The sequence below is a fragment of the Miniopterus natalensis genome, chromosome 7 (genome assembly GCF_054644295.1).
Source record: "Miniopterus natalensis isolate mMinNat1 chromosome 7, mMinNat1.hap1, whole genome shotgun sequence".
NCBI lineage: Eukaryota > Metazoa > Chordata > Mammalia > Chiroptera > Miniopteridae > Miniopterus > Miniopterus natalensis.
In genome coordinates, this window is record NC_142087.1 from 53,693,538 (window position 1) to 53,708,924 (window position 15,387).

The following is a 15,387-nucleotide window of genomic DNA, read 5'->3' on the forward strand; positions in this document are numbered from 1 at the left end:
CCCCAAAAAAGGAAAACAGTCGTTGAAATTGAAAAATGGTGCTCAGCGAAGGGTTTAAAGACATTTTGAATTTAAAATATATTTTAAAGGTCATTTTCAGCAGTAATTATGTTATAATGGTGGGGCTCTTAGCAAAGGCAGAGCCCCACAGTAATATTAGACCGAATGGGAAGCAGTGAGAGCCTCAGTCTCCTGGAGTCCTCAGAACTGGGTGGGGTGGGGCAGGGATGGGGCAAATAGAATGGGATGAAGCACATTTTTTTCTTTACAGCCAGTGTCAGGGGCACCACTGGGCCCCTAGGAATAGAGAACCACATAGTTAAATTTGGTTCTGGCACAGACAATCCTCCAAGACCCTCCTAGAGCCCTTCATCTGGGCTTTGCGGCTTCACAAGGACCCTGCCATGGGGCACAGGCTGGCATGTCTGGCCTCCTGCCTGTGGGACGTCCTACTTTCCTACCTCCCACTCCCACCCTTCCCACAGGCTGTCAGACTCACTCTGAGTCCCTCCTGGTGGCAGGCTCCCCAACCCATCCTGGAGAGCCAACTCCCTGGGGGAGGCTCATTAGAAGACCTCTCTGGCCCTCAGCCCAACCTGCCACAGGCCTGGACCCACTGCTTCCTGAGCTGTGGGCAGAACTTTCAAGGAGTCTGCCTCTCTGCACTTCTTGACCATGACTGTGGTCTACAATTTGGGGGAACAGATTGAGGCCGTGACTACACTGGCTACCTATTTACACCTCAATGCTTTCTGTGTGATATCCCCAACAAACAAACCCACCTACCCACCCCTCAGCCCACTTTTCTCCCTCTCAGGAAGTGCACCCGTTCTTTGCAGAAAGCCTCACCACACACATGCACAAGCTTGTCTGAAGCAACCCACTGTATGAGCACCTACTGTTAATCAAACCTGGGATATTCTAGAAGGGCTGCCAGGTACCAGGGGGGTTCCATGAGAAGGCAGGCTGGCAGGCTGTGGGGAGAAACGACAAAGGACAGAGCACAGTGGAGAAGGGGTGTGTCTGGGCAGTTAGAAAGAGCTGGATGAGGGCCCTAAAAGTAACCTGGGAGGGCTTCATGCAGGAGGTGTGTGGTGCCTGAGCACAAACCAACAAAAGAATGAGGAGCCAGGAGCCACAAATAAAGAAATAAACTGGGGCATTGGCCTCTTCCAAGCTGAGGGCACTCCCAGACCACCTGGGAAGAGGTGAGTTCACCTTCCCAGGTTTCTGGAGGATCCCAAAAGGCAGCAGAGCCCCTGCGATTGGATGAGGGGGTGCAGAACCCGGGCCTGGGGGCAGTGTTCTCTGCGCCTCGCCCTGCCATCAGCCGCCCAGTTCTGGTGGGTTTCCTTTGGGGGAGCAGCAATCCCCCTGCCTGGGGTCTCCTCTTCCCTGTGGCCCTGAGGCAAATGCCGTGGTGATGGGCTTGCATCAGTCACCTAGAGGGGTGGACTGAGTCAGGCTGCGCCGCTGGGGACAAACTGCATAGGGAGCAGGTGACAAAGGGCATGGGGCACAGGTGGTCCCAGGGCTCCAGGTGGGAGCCAGAGGGACACAGGGAGGGGATTGGGAGGGGGAGTGGCCTGGAACTAGAGCCCTGGAGGTGGCCCTGGGATGGAGTGAAGCAGAGGGAGGGGAAGAGATGAAATATAAAAATATCTGGGAGAAGCGCGGCGCCAGGCTAGTGTTATTAACTAAAGCATCTTATAAAACTCTAGCCATTAATAACAGGCTGCCGCCATGTCGGGGTAATTTATTCAAATTGCGGGTCCAGGACAGAGGAGCAGATGTTTCAGAGCTGCTGGTGTCACAGAAAGAGTTTCAAGGGAGGAGGGGTGGGCGATGTGTTCCCTGCGGGCGGGGTGGGGCCCTTCCCCAGCTTAACCTGTCCCGCATTCCCCGGGGCCGCTGCAAGGGGAGGAGGGCCAGCTGGAGGATATCGAATTTCAGCAAGTGCCAGATAGAAAACCAGAGTGTGAGGAGAGGTAGGCAGGTCCCCCTGTCTAGAATGTTGCTGCTCCTGTCTTATACAACTGAAATGCCACCTCTTACTCAAAGTCCTCCGTGGTTTTTCCAGACCCACAGCTTGGTGCTGGAAATCAAAGGAGCCTGGGTTCCTTCCCAGATGCACCCACCCCCACCAGATGGTGACCCCAGAAAGGTAACCTCTGGGCCTCAGTTGCCTCATCTGTACAATGCAGCAATGATACCTAAGTCATGGAGTAGGGCAAAGAAACACAGTGACCCAGGGAAGGACCTGGCCCACGCAGGGGCCCTGTAAGGTCAGTTGGTTTGCTATATTAAACCTTATGGTCCTCGGTTGTGGTTAACTTAGCACTTCGATTCGAGGTCTTTTCCTGTCTTCTAATGGCTACCCCTGTCCTAGCCAGATTGTAAACTCCCTGTGGCCAAGAATCATGCCGGAGTGCCCTGGTGTGAGTGCTCAATCAACACTTCAGATGCCTGTGGCTTTCTTCTCTCATAGGGAAGTTCCCATAGGCCTCCCCTTGGACTTTATTACCTCAGCACAGTCCTCTGGGTCTTGGCTAAATCTGGGTTGGGTCCTAGTTAGGGGTTAAGGCTTCAGAGTCTGGCCATAGTTTCCAGGACAGAGACCAGGGAACTCAGTTGGCCCCTGGACTCCTGCCAAGGCCTGGGGAAGCTGAACCTTTGAGATGAAAGCCCTCCTGCCTGATTTTGCCTTTTTGGCAAAGCAAATATCTCCCTCTTGAAGCTGGTCCTGGCTCTAATTTATTCCCCTCCTGGGGGTGTCTAATACTGGGGGATAGGGGACACTGCTCATCTGATATCTCCATGCTGTGGGTCTGCATGTGTGTGGGGAAGGGGCAGACACAGAAAGGCCCAACAAATTCTGGGTGCTCTGATTCACTATTTAAAATATATGAAAAAAGATTTTCTCCTCTTTTCTGTGTTTTGCAGACCTGGGTGCCTGCTTAGGGAGTGGGCTTAAGGTGGAGCTCAGCCCAATCAAGGGATGTTCTGTAAACCCCCTTGGGTGTCTGGCTTTATGTTTGGGTTCTGTGCCTATTGCCGACAAAAGGCCTCCAGTGGCCCCCGATGGCATGTTGTGGTGAGCTGCAGGTGGATACAAGGGTGACACTTTGGATATGTTCCAACTGGAGGCAGACACATCTCTTCCCACAGGCCCAGTCCTGATGATGCCACCATAATGTGATGAAAGAATGAGCAGGCCCTTCTGTCCCCCACACAACCCTGACCTGAAATGACACCACTAGAGTGATATTTGTTTAGGGAAAGGTTGCTTAAGCAGATTCTGCCCTTGGCAGGACAGGATCCAGGCACTTATTAGATGCTGAAGGTCCAGGGACCATGCAGAGGGGCCACCTTTGCCATCTCTGTGGTCTGGCCTGGGGACTGCCCTGGATGTGAGGGTAGGTGGGGAGATTGGCTGTCAAAAGTGTGGGGGGACATTATGGGGGCCACCGACATCCCACCCTCCAGGAAAGGTGAGGGTAGGTGGGAGGGCTACGATGGCAGGAGAGAGCTTGTTCTCCCAATTCCCACCCTGGCCCTTCCCCAAAGTGCTCCTTGCCCACGTGGCTGGGAGGTCAGTGGCAGCCACCTGCCCCATGCCTCTGTTCCTGGCAAGTCGGATCTGCTCTCAGCTCAAGGTTCATTTCAAATGAAGGAGAAAGCACAGCCCCACACTTGCAGGGCAATCAGCGCGCTCCATGATGAATGGAGCCTGTGTCACTCAGTGAAAATGAATATTTCTTTGCGATAATGGCCAGATGGTAGCAACTCTCCGATCCAAATTAAAACATGCATGATAAATGCCAGGAAAACAGAGGAAGACAAAACCCCAACCTGGAGTGAATTCTCTCTATAAATCTTCCCCCTGTGCCCCCTCCCCCACCACCACTGCGGCCCTGCTAATAGCCATTAAATTATTAAGATGCACTGCAAGGAGAATGCCAATGTCAGTGGCACCATCCCCACTGCCCACCTCCGCCCCCTGCCTGTGGGCCTGACTTTGGAGGGGTTGGCAGGAGACTAAAGAAAGGGCTGTTTTTAGGCCGGCAGAGAGCTGGGATAGTAGACAAATTTCCCACTTAGAGGGCCTGGGGCCCAGCCCAGCTCTGTGGAGGGTCAGACGAGTCTGCCCCCAAGAAGGGTACAGTCTCTATGAAGAGATGAGAAACTAACATCCACTGCCTAACTTTATGGCTCAGACAAAGAGCAGGAAGGGGGTTCTGAGCTGGGAAAACCAGTGAGGAACAGCTGGAGACCGCATCCCAGCAGGGTGGGCCCTGAGGAGGACTCTGACCACGTGGAGCTGGGCAGCTGGGAAGGGTCAGAGAGGACCATCCAAGGGTGGGCAGTGCCTGGAAATGGGTGTGTGCTTGGAGGTCTGAAAGCAGCAAGTATTGAGCAGGGCAGGGATAGTTTTGTGCTTTGCATTTCATGGTGACAAAAGGGTTCTTGAGCTTCTGGTTTAATTTCCATGGCCCCTGCCCATCCTCTCACAGCTGGAGGCTGCACAGGTTTCTCCTCTGTCTCATGACACCCTGCCCAGTCCTCCTAGCAGGTGGCTAGCCTTCCCAGGCCAGCTTCCATTACACACCAGCCTCCTCCATCAAGTCCAGGTGTGTATGCCCTGGAATTTAAGGAGCAATGAGACCTACAACGCACCTAATCTGAGTCTTCCAGAAAGTGGGCCCTTCTCTCCAGCAAAACCAATTTTTCTATATTACTTAAAAAATATCTAAGATGCCACATATTTGTCTTTCTTGTCTTTGTTTTCATATCTTTGCCTGTGACACTTAGCCCAGATACTACCTCTTGGTAAACCTGTCATTCCAATAATCACCTCCTCCAGGAAGCCTTCCATATCTCGCCTAATTCACATGCTCAATTCAGCTCTGGCTCTAGGCAGTATGACTTTAATTTGCACTTTGTTGGTCACACCTTGTCAGAGGTCCCCACCCCTGTCACCTCCTCTCTTTCCCCGTAGACTGGACTCGAAGAATAAAATAACCACAGCAGCTTTCAGCAGGGAGGATTCCACAGTTCACCAACTGGGTTCACCCTCCGGCAACTCCGAGGGGTGCCATCGTCCCCTTTGTGAGAAGATGTGGCAAGGCGTCACAGTGGTAAGGGCAGGATGCTTGTAGTCAGAGCACCTGGGGGTGACCTAGCACTGTCCCTGCAGGCCTGCCCTGGCTCCCTCCCAATCTGGTTGAGTGTCCCTAGACTACTGTTTCCACTCTTCTCATGTCACTCCCTGCCCCAAAGTCTTAGAGGGCTTCCTTTCACCTAAATGTATCAATTTAAAGCACCTTCTGGAAATCAGTGCTTTCATATCTTGCCCTCCCCCAAAAGTATACCCTTTGTTCCAGCCTCTTGGGACCCTCCAAACTGGTCTTAGCTCCGGTTACTTTCCCACCTGGGAGGCCTGACACTTCCTTGCTCAAATCTTCTTCCCTCTGAGGGCCAAGCAGGTGTTATTTGTTCTGATCTCTCTGGTACGCGCTGTCTCTCCCTGCCCCCCCTCCCCTGCACAACCTCACAACTCCCTTGCTGTTACCGGGTTGTTCCAAGTGAGGTGAGCCCGGGACCAGGAGGGCACTGGAGACATCTCACTCAATGCAGCGCTCAGGAAGGACTGCCTGTGACATTCTCTCTCATCTTGCCCGTCTTCCTCCGCATGCCCACACAGTGCCCACAACAGGATGCCATGGGAGCGGCGATGGGGTGGGAGCCAGAGGGCCATGGCCCCCTCTCTCCGTCATTCCTATTCCTGTCATCAGCTCCTTCAGCCTGGGCACACAGGAGGCAGCTTTTAAATATCATCCAGGAGCCCATTTGCAATGATTAATATCCCATTTCCCCTGAAACAATCCTTTGCTAAATTAGCCGGGGCCAGAGGGAATTTGGCAAGGAGCTGCGAGTCTCAACTTAACTTGCCTAACGGATTAAAAAACCTCAAAAACAAAATGCAGATCAATCAACACCCCTTCCCCCAGCCGAAAACGGAAAGTCCATTTAAACTCAGCAGGTTTGCAGTTAATTATAATTTCGCACCTATGGCAGGAGTTATGTATTTATGATGTGTCTGCCCCACTAGAGCCTCCACCAGGACTCCCTAGGGACCCTTTCCACCAGCCACTTCCTTCCCCTACCACAAAGACCTGCCTTCGCGCAGCTGTTGTTTGAGTCCAGTTGTGTAAACCAGAGTAGCTTCATGGAGTTTTAAAATTTCTTCTTAAAAGGGGCTTGAGAAAGAAAGGAGACAAAGATTTTTTTTTTTTCTAGTTTTAAGTCAGAAAAAACAAGGATTATGGAGAATAAATCCTGCAGGGCAGGGGAACCTGGCACCAGGATCTAGGGAACCTAACAGATGGAAATGCTTAAACAAAAGTAGGAGTGACTGTGCTCAGAGATGTGGTAGAACTTCCTGACCATCAGAGAAGTCAAGCCCTGGGTGGGCCACTTGGCCTGGTGCCAAGGAGTCCAATCCTCAGCCCTTCCCAGAGGCAGATCGCCTGCCTGGGGTTCACCTCCCTGCAGCGGCCCCTGCCCCAGGCTGCTCCCTGAGCACCAAGATGGTCTGAGCTGAACTGCCTTACGTCCAACAGGAACTTCCCAAGCTGAACGCTAGGTATTGGCTTTTCTTAAAGATCAGTCCCAAACAAATCAGGATTCAAGTACAGGAAAGGTCTGCCGGGACACTGGCTTTGGGGCTGGTGTTCAAGAGAAGACATTGCAGTCTACAGCCTGAGGAATTCCGGTGGGAATAGGGAAGGACAGGCTGATAAACAGGGTTGCGGAGCTGTGAAGAAGGAAGCCAAGAGAGGCTGTGGAGTTGCTCTCCTTCTTGATAGTTTTTAGAAACGGGAGGGGCTGGCTGGGTGAGAGGCAGACTCCTGGGGAAAGTGGACAAGACGGCTCCTGGGGCCTTCCCCTGCTGCTGGGGTGCTGTGCCCTGGCCACAAGGGCAGTTACCTATGCCCCAGCCGAAGGTTGGCCATGACCTCTTGCCCAAAGCCCCTGGGCCCAGACGTAGCTGTGGGGAGGGTGGGGATGTTACTGTCTGGATGAGTCGAGGATGCTGGGGGTCTGCAAGGTATGATTGGAGCGAAGTGGAAATGTACCCCCCCCCCAAAAACATACATATTCACACAGGGGCCTGCTGTGGAGTATGCGCACTGCCCAGCTTCCAGGGGCTTCTGTGGCAGACAGAAAGTGGGGGTGGGTGAAGGTGGGGTATTTTCTGCTCTGAGACGTAGAATTCTTCTTCTTTAGGCAGCTGCTTTGGGGCCTCAGTAACTGGACCCCTTCTCAGCCCAGGATCTCACCCTCTGGGCTGGGGTGGGGTTAGCACTGCTCATTTTGGGGTCTCTCAGGGGAGAGACTAGGACCAGGTGGGGCTTTACTGACTGCTGACAGCTGAATCTGTTTTTTGGGCCTGAGTCTCTGCCCACCCCCCCCCCCCCCCCGCAGGCAGGGGCATCTCCCCCAGGGGTTCTGCAGGGGTTCACACCTGCCCTTCAAGCCTCTCCTCATACCTTCCCTACCTCCTCCCTGCCTTGCATCGTGGGCAGGGGCTGTCTAGTACAATATGCTTTTTAAAAACCTTAATTCCTACTGTCTCGGTATAATTTTAGATCTTCAAGGCCCTGTGGTGTTTAGCTTTCTGTTTTGTGTACCCCCTCCCACCCGGGCCTAAGGCTTCCTAGCTGGACCCTGAGGGGTTCCTGTTCACCCAGAAGCCTTTGTGAAGTGAGTCATTTATTGCCTCTTAAGAGAGGAAAATTGAAACTTCTGTATATTGAATTTTCATAAAGCAGGACCAGCCTGCACATCCATTTAACCTAAATGCTCACTCATTAAACTATCTCCTTAGAATATGGGACTAAAAAGCTAGAAAAGTCTAGAAGCAAGAAACCCAGCATCTGGAGGTCAACAGTGTGGCCATAGGGCTCCTGAGGCCCCAGGACCTTGCAGGAGCAAGAAGCTGCCCGGGGTCGGGGGGTGGGGTGGGCATGCCCATCAGCTGGTCCCCAACAGCCCCTCGAAGGCCTCCCTGACAGCACGTTGTCTGCGTCTGTTTTAAAATAAAATAATGCTCGGAGGAGAAATGAGGAACTTAATAGGATTTTAAAAGCTGCAGGAACCAATGGGACTACAGATGGTGGAGGGGCCGGGAGGACAGACTCAGCCGCAGTTTTATGGTGGGGAACGTGGCCTCAGGAGGGCCTCGGAGCCGTGTTCACATGCACTGTGTCCAACCTCATTAGCCAGCCCAGCGGGACTCTGCTGCCACACTAGTGCCGGCCACTGTGAGGGGAGACAGGCGCCCTGAGATGCCATTAAATGAACGGGAAGCCGCGGAGGGCTGCAGGGATGCTGCATGGCTAAACGACTGGGCCTGCACTTGCCACGGGGACCCATGTGGAAAGGAATGACTCACAGGCTGTCGCACCTGTCCTCAACCTTCCCATGTGTTTCTGGTCCTGCCCAAGTCCAGCCCTGGGATAGGAGGGAGAGAGCCAGAGCTGGTAGGGAGGAGTCCCAGATCTGGAAATGGAAGACAGGGAGGAAATGGACCCTGCTGTGGGGCCCTGCTGACCATGAACCAGCTCTTGAAAGTGGTACCTTTGCATGCCCTGGGGAGTGTCCTTGCCTCAGAGATGGCCAGGGCAGAACATACACTCTGTCTTCCACCTTCCACCCTTTCTGTCCTCAGCCTGCCTCACTCCCCTGAGTAATAAATTGGCTTGCTTATTTGGGTGTGAATCTGAGTTTAAATACAACTTACTCCCACGAGCTCTGTGAATTAACTGGGTCCTCCTTGCAGAGGGATGGCTCCTGGGGAAGCTCTTTCTCTTTTGGTTTTCTTTCCCTGCCTAGCTGGAGCCCTGGTTCTTGGTAGTGGTAGCAGGCGCTGTCTCCTCTCTTCCTGCCCAAGGACATTACCCTCTCTCTGACTTGTCCCTCCGTCAGGATCAGTGGCTCCTGCTTCTGAGGGAGACATGCCCAACTCCTTGGCTTGTGTTTAGGGCCCCACTTTCACTTGCCCTCACTGTCTCCTGCCAAGTCTATACCTTTTGGTCCAATATCTACCTCCTCCAGGAAGCCCTCCCTGCCTACTCCAGGCAAAAATGAGCTCTCTCTTCTCTGACCTCCTCCAGCTCTGGTTTTTCATGTCTTATGGGTAGGTCCAGGAGCTCCTTGTCCAGTCTCATCTTGCCTCCCTCACCTGGGACCCTGCTCCTCTCATCTCAGTTGCCTTTAAGATAGGCCTAGAGGCATGACAAATGCCTGTGGTGTTTTCCCACTGCCCTCTAAGTCTGACAGACTATCCCAGGGGTCAGAAGAATGCAGAATACCTGGGTGCTGGTGACTGACAGGCATGGGTTTGGATTCTGGCTCTGCCATCTTCTAGCTGTGTAACTTAGGACAAGTCACATAACCTCTCTGTATCTTGGCTTGCACCTTTAAGTAGGGCCAATAACTTCCACTTCCCAACCCAGCCCTCAGTGGGTGCTCTCTAAACAGCCATTTTAGATAGTGAACCCTCCTCTCATTGAGTGAAGGGTGGAGCCTCAGAAAGAGTGCCAGGCAAAGACGGAACTAGAACCCTGGACCAGAACAAAAACTGCTGTCCTGTACTCTTTCTGGGGAGCACCAGCCGAGCACCCAGCCAGCCCCTCTCCCTGATATTCAGCGTATCGTGGATTCCTGTATCTCCACTCCAACCCCTCTGGAGGTAAGGTTGGAGCCAAACCCACCCTAGAGAAAAAAGAACTGAGCACCCCCTGACAATTTCTGATAGGATGGTGGCCTTTCAGCAAGAAGCTGGGATCCTGATGTGGTAGCAGTGGGCTGTGGCCTCCCTCTGTGGTGGGCGAGGCGGAGAGTCACCTTCCTCCTGCCCCTGGTCCAAGGTCCCAACTTGTCTCCCCAATCCTAAGCAGAAAACATTTCTTCATGCTACTCAAGAGCATTCAGGTGCACCTGGAGTGTAGCTGGGGATCTCATGTCCTCAGGGCCCTTGGGACACTCTGTGAGGTCTGCACCAGTTTCTGGAGCTGGGGTGAGGAAGGTCTGGGTGGGGCAGACCCCCCTCTTCCTCTGGGTCACTTCCCTTTCCTACCTCCTACTTTCTCCTCCCAGCTGCGCCCCCAAGTCTTCCCAGCTCCCTTCCATCGTCCTCTCAACCCACTTTCTCCCAGGCCTCTCTCCTCCTGGGGATCCTTTTGCCCTTTTTCCCATCACCTTTCCCGTAGCATCCCTCTTACTCCTCCCACCCCATCCCTGCCTTCCTACCCTTCTCCTGTTCCCATTTCTTTCATCTTTTTTAATGCTCACCTCTCCCCCATCTCCTCCACCCAGAAGAAGTATTTAATGGATATTAAATTATTTTAAACTGACTTTCGTTTTTTAAAAACTAGCTTGGTGATAGTGCTGACTCAGGATCATCTTGCTGTTTAATATTGAATATGCAATTAATAGATAGATGTTTAGGTTTGGCTCTGCTTTCCCCCTTTCTACCGCAGGAAGAATAAAAGAGCTGATTAATCTGGTTTGGGGCAAGTGTCAGTGGCAGGAGATATATGGGAGAAAGCAGATGAGGTTAGCAACTTGGAGTCAGAGAGCTATTGCCTCTGAGGCAAGGGAAGGGAGACTGGGCTTGAGTTAGAGCTCAGTGTGGCCTCGCTGGGCAGAGGGGTTCCCGCCACCCCGCCCTGGTTCTGGAGAAAACTGGCTGGACTCTGAGCTGTCTGCTCTGCACTCGGGAGCCCCTGCTCCCCCTTAGGGGCCTCCCTCCTGGGGCTGACTTCTCTAGGTATGGAGTCTCCTCTCCTTCAGGTCACTTCTTCCAAGGCCTCTGGCTGCCCCTGCCTGGGGAGCCCCTCTCTGGGATGGCAGGTGACACTTATTCTACCTGCCAAGAATGGAGGCTCTTGGCTGTGTTCTGGTCCCACTACAGGAGCAGGGTGTGGCAGGTGAGTCATTGCATGACGTGCTGACATGGGCTGACCCCCCAGAGACCGTCTCCAGGAGAAGCCTCCGGCTCTGCCACGTGCTACCACCAAGGAGAAGCTCTGCGTGAGGCCCTGGCAGGACAGCCCTCCTCTCACCAACAGTGTAAGGGCGCCTGGCACTGAGTGTCTGTGCCTGAAGAAAACTGTAATAATTCGACTGCCTGGAAAGGGACAGGAGCAGCAGCAGAACCAAGCGGGCTCTGCTGGCTCAGGCCCTTCATGCCTGAACCATCTCTATCCCTAAACTGACCTACCTCCACTCTCAGGGTCCTCAGGACGGGGAGCTCTCAGTGGGCCATAGGGAGGTGTGTCTGGTGTGTCTGTGCCCTAGGATGTAGGGCATCTTTGGGGGACAGCAACAATACACCAGCTGGGCCCTGGTGGGTGGAATTCGAGGATCAGGTCAGGAGGCCACCAGAGCCATAGAGGCCGTGTCGTCGTCCATGTCGTGTGTCTCTACCCATCCCTGCCTGGTCTCCTGCCAGGCCCTGCTGGAGTCCAGAGGAAAGTGGCCTGAGCTGGAGGGACCACCGGTGCCAGGAGTGGGAGCTCTTTTGTGGCCACACTGTAGATCTCTCAGGATAAGGACCTTGACTCTGAATTTACAAGTAGCTTTTGCCTATTTTACTTTTGTCTCTTAATTTCCTAGAAAATTTTGGGGGTGGGTAGAGAAGGGGAGGGAGAGAGCAATTCCTGAATACCTCTCTAAGCTAAGAGGGGAGTGACCTGTCCACACCCAGGTCGGGACAGCCCAAGGGCAGAGGGGCCTAACTTGGGCATGGTGTGGACATGGACACCGGGCCAGAACCCAATGGTGGGCGTTTGGCAGAGGAGGTCAAGAGCCTGGCCTGGTTGAGCCTCTGTGTGTCCTCACGGGTGGAAGGGCAGTCTCCTCTCTGAGAATGACCCCGGTATTTAGTGTGAGGCTGTGTCCTCCTGCTCCGTCTCCTTTCAGACATCTCTTTAAATCCAGCTCCAGGACCTTGACCTCAGCAGTCCAACACCCCCACGGGAAGCCTTTCTCAGATGCGCCTTCTCTGGCCTGAACCCTCCTATTTCCTACCTTCATTGCCCACCTCCTGACCCAGCACCCTTTCAACTGGTCAAGTCCCATCACAGTGGGGTTTTCCTTAGTGACACAGATGTGGGAGGAGCACCTTTTCCGTGTCCTAAAGGCAGCAGAAGGGTGTCCCAGGACATGGTAGTTGTTTACTCACAGAAAGACCCCAGCCATCCCCCTCTTCCTTTTATTGTCTCCCTCAACCAGTCACCCAGCGCTCCAAACCCTGTCCCAGTTCTGAGGGGTGGACAGGAGGAGGTGACAGGAGTCGCTGCATTGCTGCATTGGGAAGAGGGAGGCAGGGAGGGGGAGGAGGGGGCAGAGACAAGTGGGCCCTCACGTGAAGGGGGCTGGCGCAGGCAGCTACTACCTCCTCGGCTCTCGCTGTCCGCAGGCTTCACCTGGATCGGCCGGTTCATCTGCAACAGAGCACAGGGGGCCAGTGTTAGAGCAGGTGTGGCAGTGGGGGGCAGACACACCCACACCCGGAGGTGCACAGGCACCTAGGCACACAGACCACACCGGCTGATATATACGAGCAGACACTCATGCAGCTGCAAACCTGCGTGTCTTCTCTAGGGCCCCGCCCATTTCCCTTCCCTATGCAGTCCCCAGGGCCCTATTTTTGCAGGAAGGTTTCTCTGGATTGGAGACCGGGTGGTATCCCTCTCCCAATTTTGAGCAGCTCTTGCTGGCCTGTGTTATCAGAATCTGAGGTGACCTCACAGATCACCTCTGGCTGGCCCTGGTTCACTGCTGGCTTTGCCCAAACCAGCTGGTCTCTGGCCCAAGACTGCCCCTAGGCCGGGGCATGGCAGCGAGCTTCACCTCACCCCATGCCATCTCAAACATGTGAGCTGCGGCGTGCCTGAGCTTCTGGGTCACCGGCTCCTGGTTGGTGCAGAGCTCAGGGCTGGGGCTCCTGACTGTGGCCAGGAATGCCCCCTTGGAAGTGCGTGTGGAGCTGGCATAGTTACTTGATTCACGTGGTGTCTGGGTGCCCCTGAGGACAGCAGGGCACCGCTTGACTCCCCAAGGCTCCAGGCCACCTGCCTCTCTTAAGGATCTGTCTCCATGCCTCGTCCAGGCCACTAGGGGTCTCTGAACTCCAAGCATCCCCGCTTAGTAGCCTGTCTTTATTCCTCCCTGATGCAAGAGGCACCAGGGTGGGCTCTCCAGCCCTGAAGTCCCAAGGTGTTTCAAGCAATAAAAGCAGTAGGAATCATGCAAATGGATTGGCCTTATGTCTTTGCCAGTGCTTCTGCCTGCCATGCACTCATTCCCTTACCCCTCATCACATTTGCACATCTGTCTCAACAAAACCCTGCAAGGCAGGCAAGGCAGGTGCTAACACCCCCATTTTATAGATGGGGAAGCCGAGGCAGGGCCACCAGTGGCAGGAGGATCCTGGGAACCCGGGTTGCCAGGGCTATTTTGGGGCTTCTGTCCTGTACCGGGTGACTTTTTGCTGCCAACTCCCCTCGTGTCCGGAGGCTGGGCTAGCCAGTCACAAGCTTCCTCAAGCCTTCTGGTCTCTGATTCGAAGTGAGTTTTGGCTACGTCAAGGCAACTGGGTGGGGGAGTGCGGGTGCTGGTGAGTCAGCAAGGTGACAACAAGGAAGGGCAGACTCACCGCCGGGAAGGACAGAGGCAGAGGTAGGGCAGGGAACAGAGAATAAGAGGCCAGGTGGCCAGAGGAACAAGACAGGACACTGGGGGCCAAGCCACTGAGAGGGGTCAGGGTGCCACTGTTTGCCCGTGGTCTCCACTTGGCACAATGTGTGGAGTTGAGGGGAAGAAAGGTGCTCTGTGTGGAAGCTCTCCCAGCAGAGGAAACTGCCGTGCTATGAGAGCTTCCATCACAGAGAGAAGAAAGAGGGACACAATTAAGTGCTCGGCTTCACTAGGGTCCCCTGGCTCCCCCGTAAAGCACCTCCATTCCAGTTTTTAGTGAAGGGTCCAGAAGGCTGAGCAGGCATCTGGCTTGGGAGAAGGGTTCCAGGAGGGAGCCGGGGCACTCCTGGTCTCCCGTCCAGTACTTTATGGGACTCAGAACCCAGGGCTTTCCTGGACTCTCCCTCCCTCCTAGATCAACCTGTCTCCTGGTTTCCCCCAGGCTTGTAGTATTCCTACAGAAAAGCCCCACGACTGACCTGGGCCCGGTTCTGGCCATTGTCTTCTCTTGGGCATATTTCTACATCTCTCTCGCTTATATAATTATTATACTTTCCTGAGGTGGGGAGTGTTATCTCTCTCCTGCCAATGACAAGTCAGAGCTCCGAGAAGTGTCAGATCGGGGATTCGGCTGGGATGGGTAGGAACAGTGCTAACAACTTGGTGGTGGGCCGGCCTGCCTATATTTTATCTCCTTTGACCCCAGTGACTCTGGGATGAAGTCCATGAGGACAATGTCCATCTGTCAAGGGGAGTTGGGGCCAAGTTTCTTGGGCCATCAAATTGAATACAACTTCTTCAGCCAGGCCCCTCACATCTGACCCCTATCACCACTTGTATCACTCCATTCCCTACACCCCAGGCACCTTCCTGCCCCAAGTCCATTCCCTCAACTTGCAAACTCCCCTCCCACACTCCCACCAGCCTCCTCCTCTTGACCATGCAGCCTTCCTGATACCCCAGAGTCAAGGTTCCTGCAAAAATTCAACCTTTTCCATATAGAGGGTACAGTCAAGGCTGGGAATTGAGTTGCAAGGGGAGGGACTCAGATCCTGTGTAGGGTACACGACGCTGCTACACCTACAGGAGCACAAAGAGCTGCTACATTGATTATATTGTTGGATTATCATAACTTCCCCTCTGATGCATGCAACTAGATTGTCCTTAACTTGAAGCAAGGAAAAGGAGTTTCAGAGAGGTTAAGAAACTAGCCCGAGGTCACACAGGAGGTAAACGGTGATATCAAGAAGAACTAGGACTCTTGTTGAAACATGACTACATTTTCAGGAGGTGTTGGAAAGCAGCTGTGATGGGCTTGGGGATGGTCCAGGAAAGGTGAAAGCAAAAGAGGGGAGAGCAGGGGCCAGATGGGGGATTCAGGCTTCCCTAGCAGGAAGGGAAAGGAAAGTATAGCTGCGGAGAGGCAGGTAGAGATGTATGAACCAGACCCAGCTAGGCTCTGCCACTGTACAGATGAGGGAATGAAGGAGGTCGTGAAGATTACATTCCCAGGGCCTGAGGGCACTGAGGCTGACGCCTGTGCTTAGAGGTGATGCCAGGAGGAAGGGCAGGGGCTGCTGGGAGAACTCTTTCCCTGGTGTCTTGTTTCTGTGTCCC

The 15,387-nt window shown here is 53.9% G+C and overlaps 1 protein-coding gene across 14 annotated transcripts in view; it reads right to left on the reverse strand.

The window, feature by feature from the left end:
• The window catches only part of CELF4 (CUGBP Elav-like family member 4), a 289,320-nt gene that overhangs the window by 53,579 nt on the left and 220,354 nt on the right, over positions 1-15,387 (reverse strand). For 8 of the 14 annotated variants that reach the window (XM_087819062.1, XM_087819061.1, XM_087819059.1 and 5 more), the window contains exon 3: positions 12,467-12,515. In XM_087819062.1, the coding sequence (XP_087675188.1) occupies positions 12,467-12,515 (49 nt within the window). Of the gene's footprint in view, positions 1-12,436; positions 12,516-15,387 lie in introns of all 14 variants that reach the window. The other 6 variants (XM_087819054.1, XM_087819064.1, XM_087819055.1 and 3 more) reach the window with 1 other exon arrangement.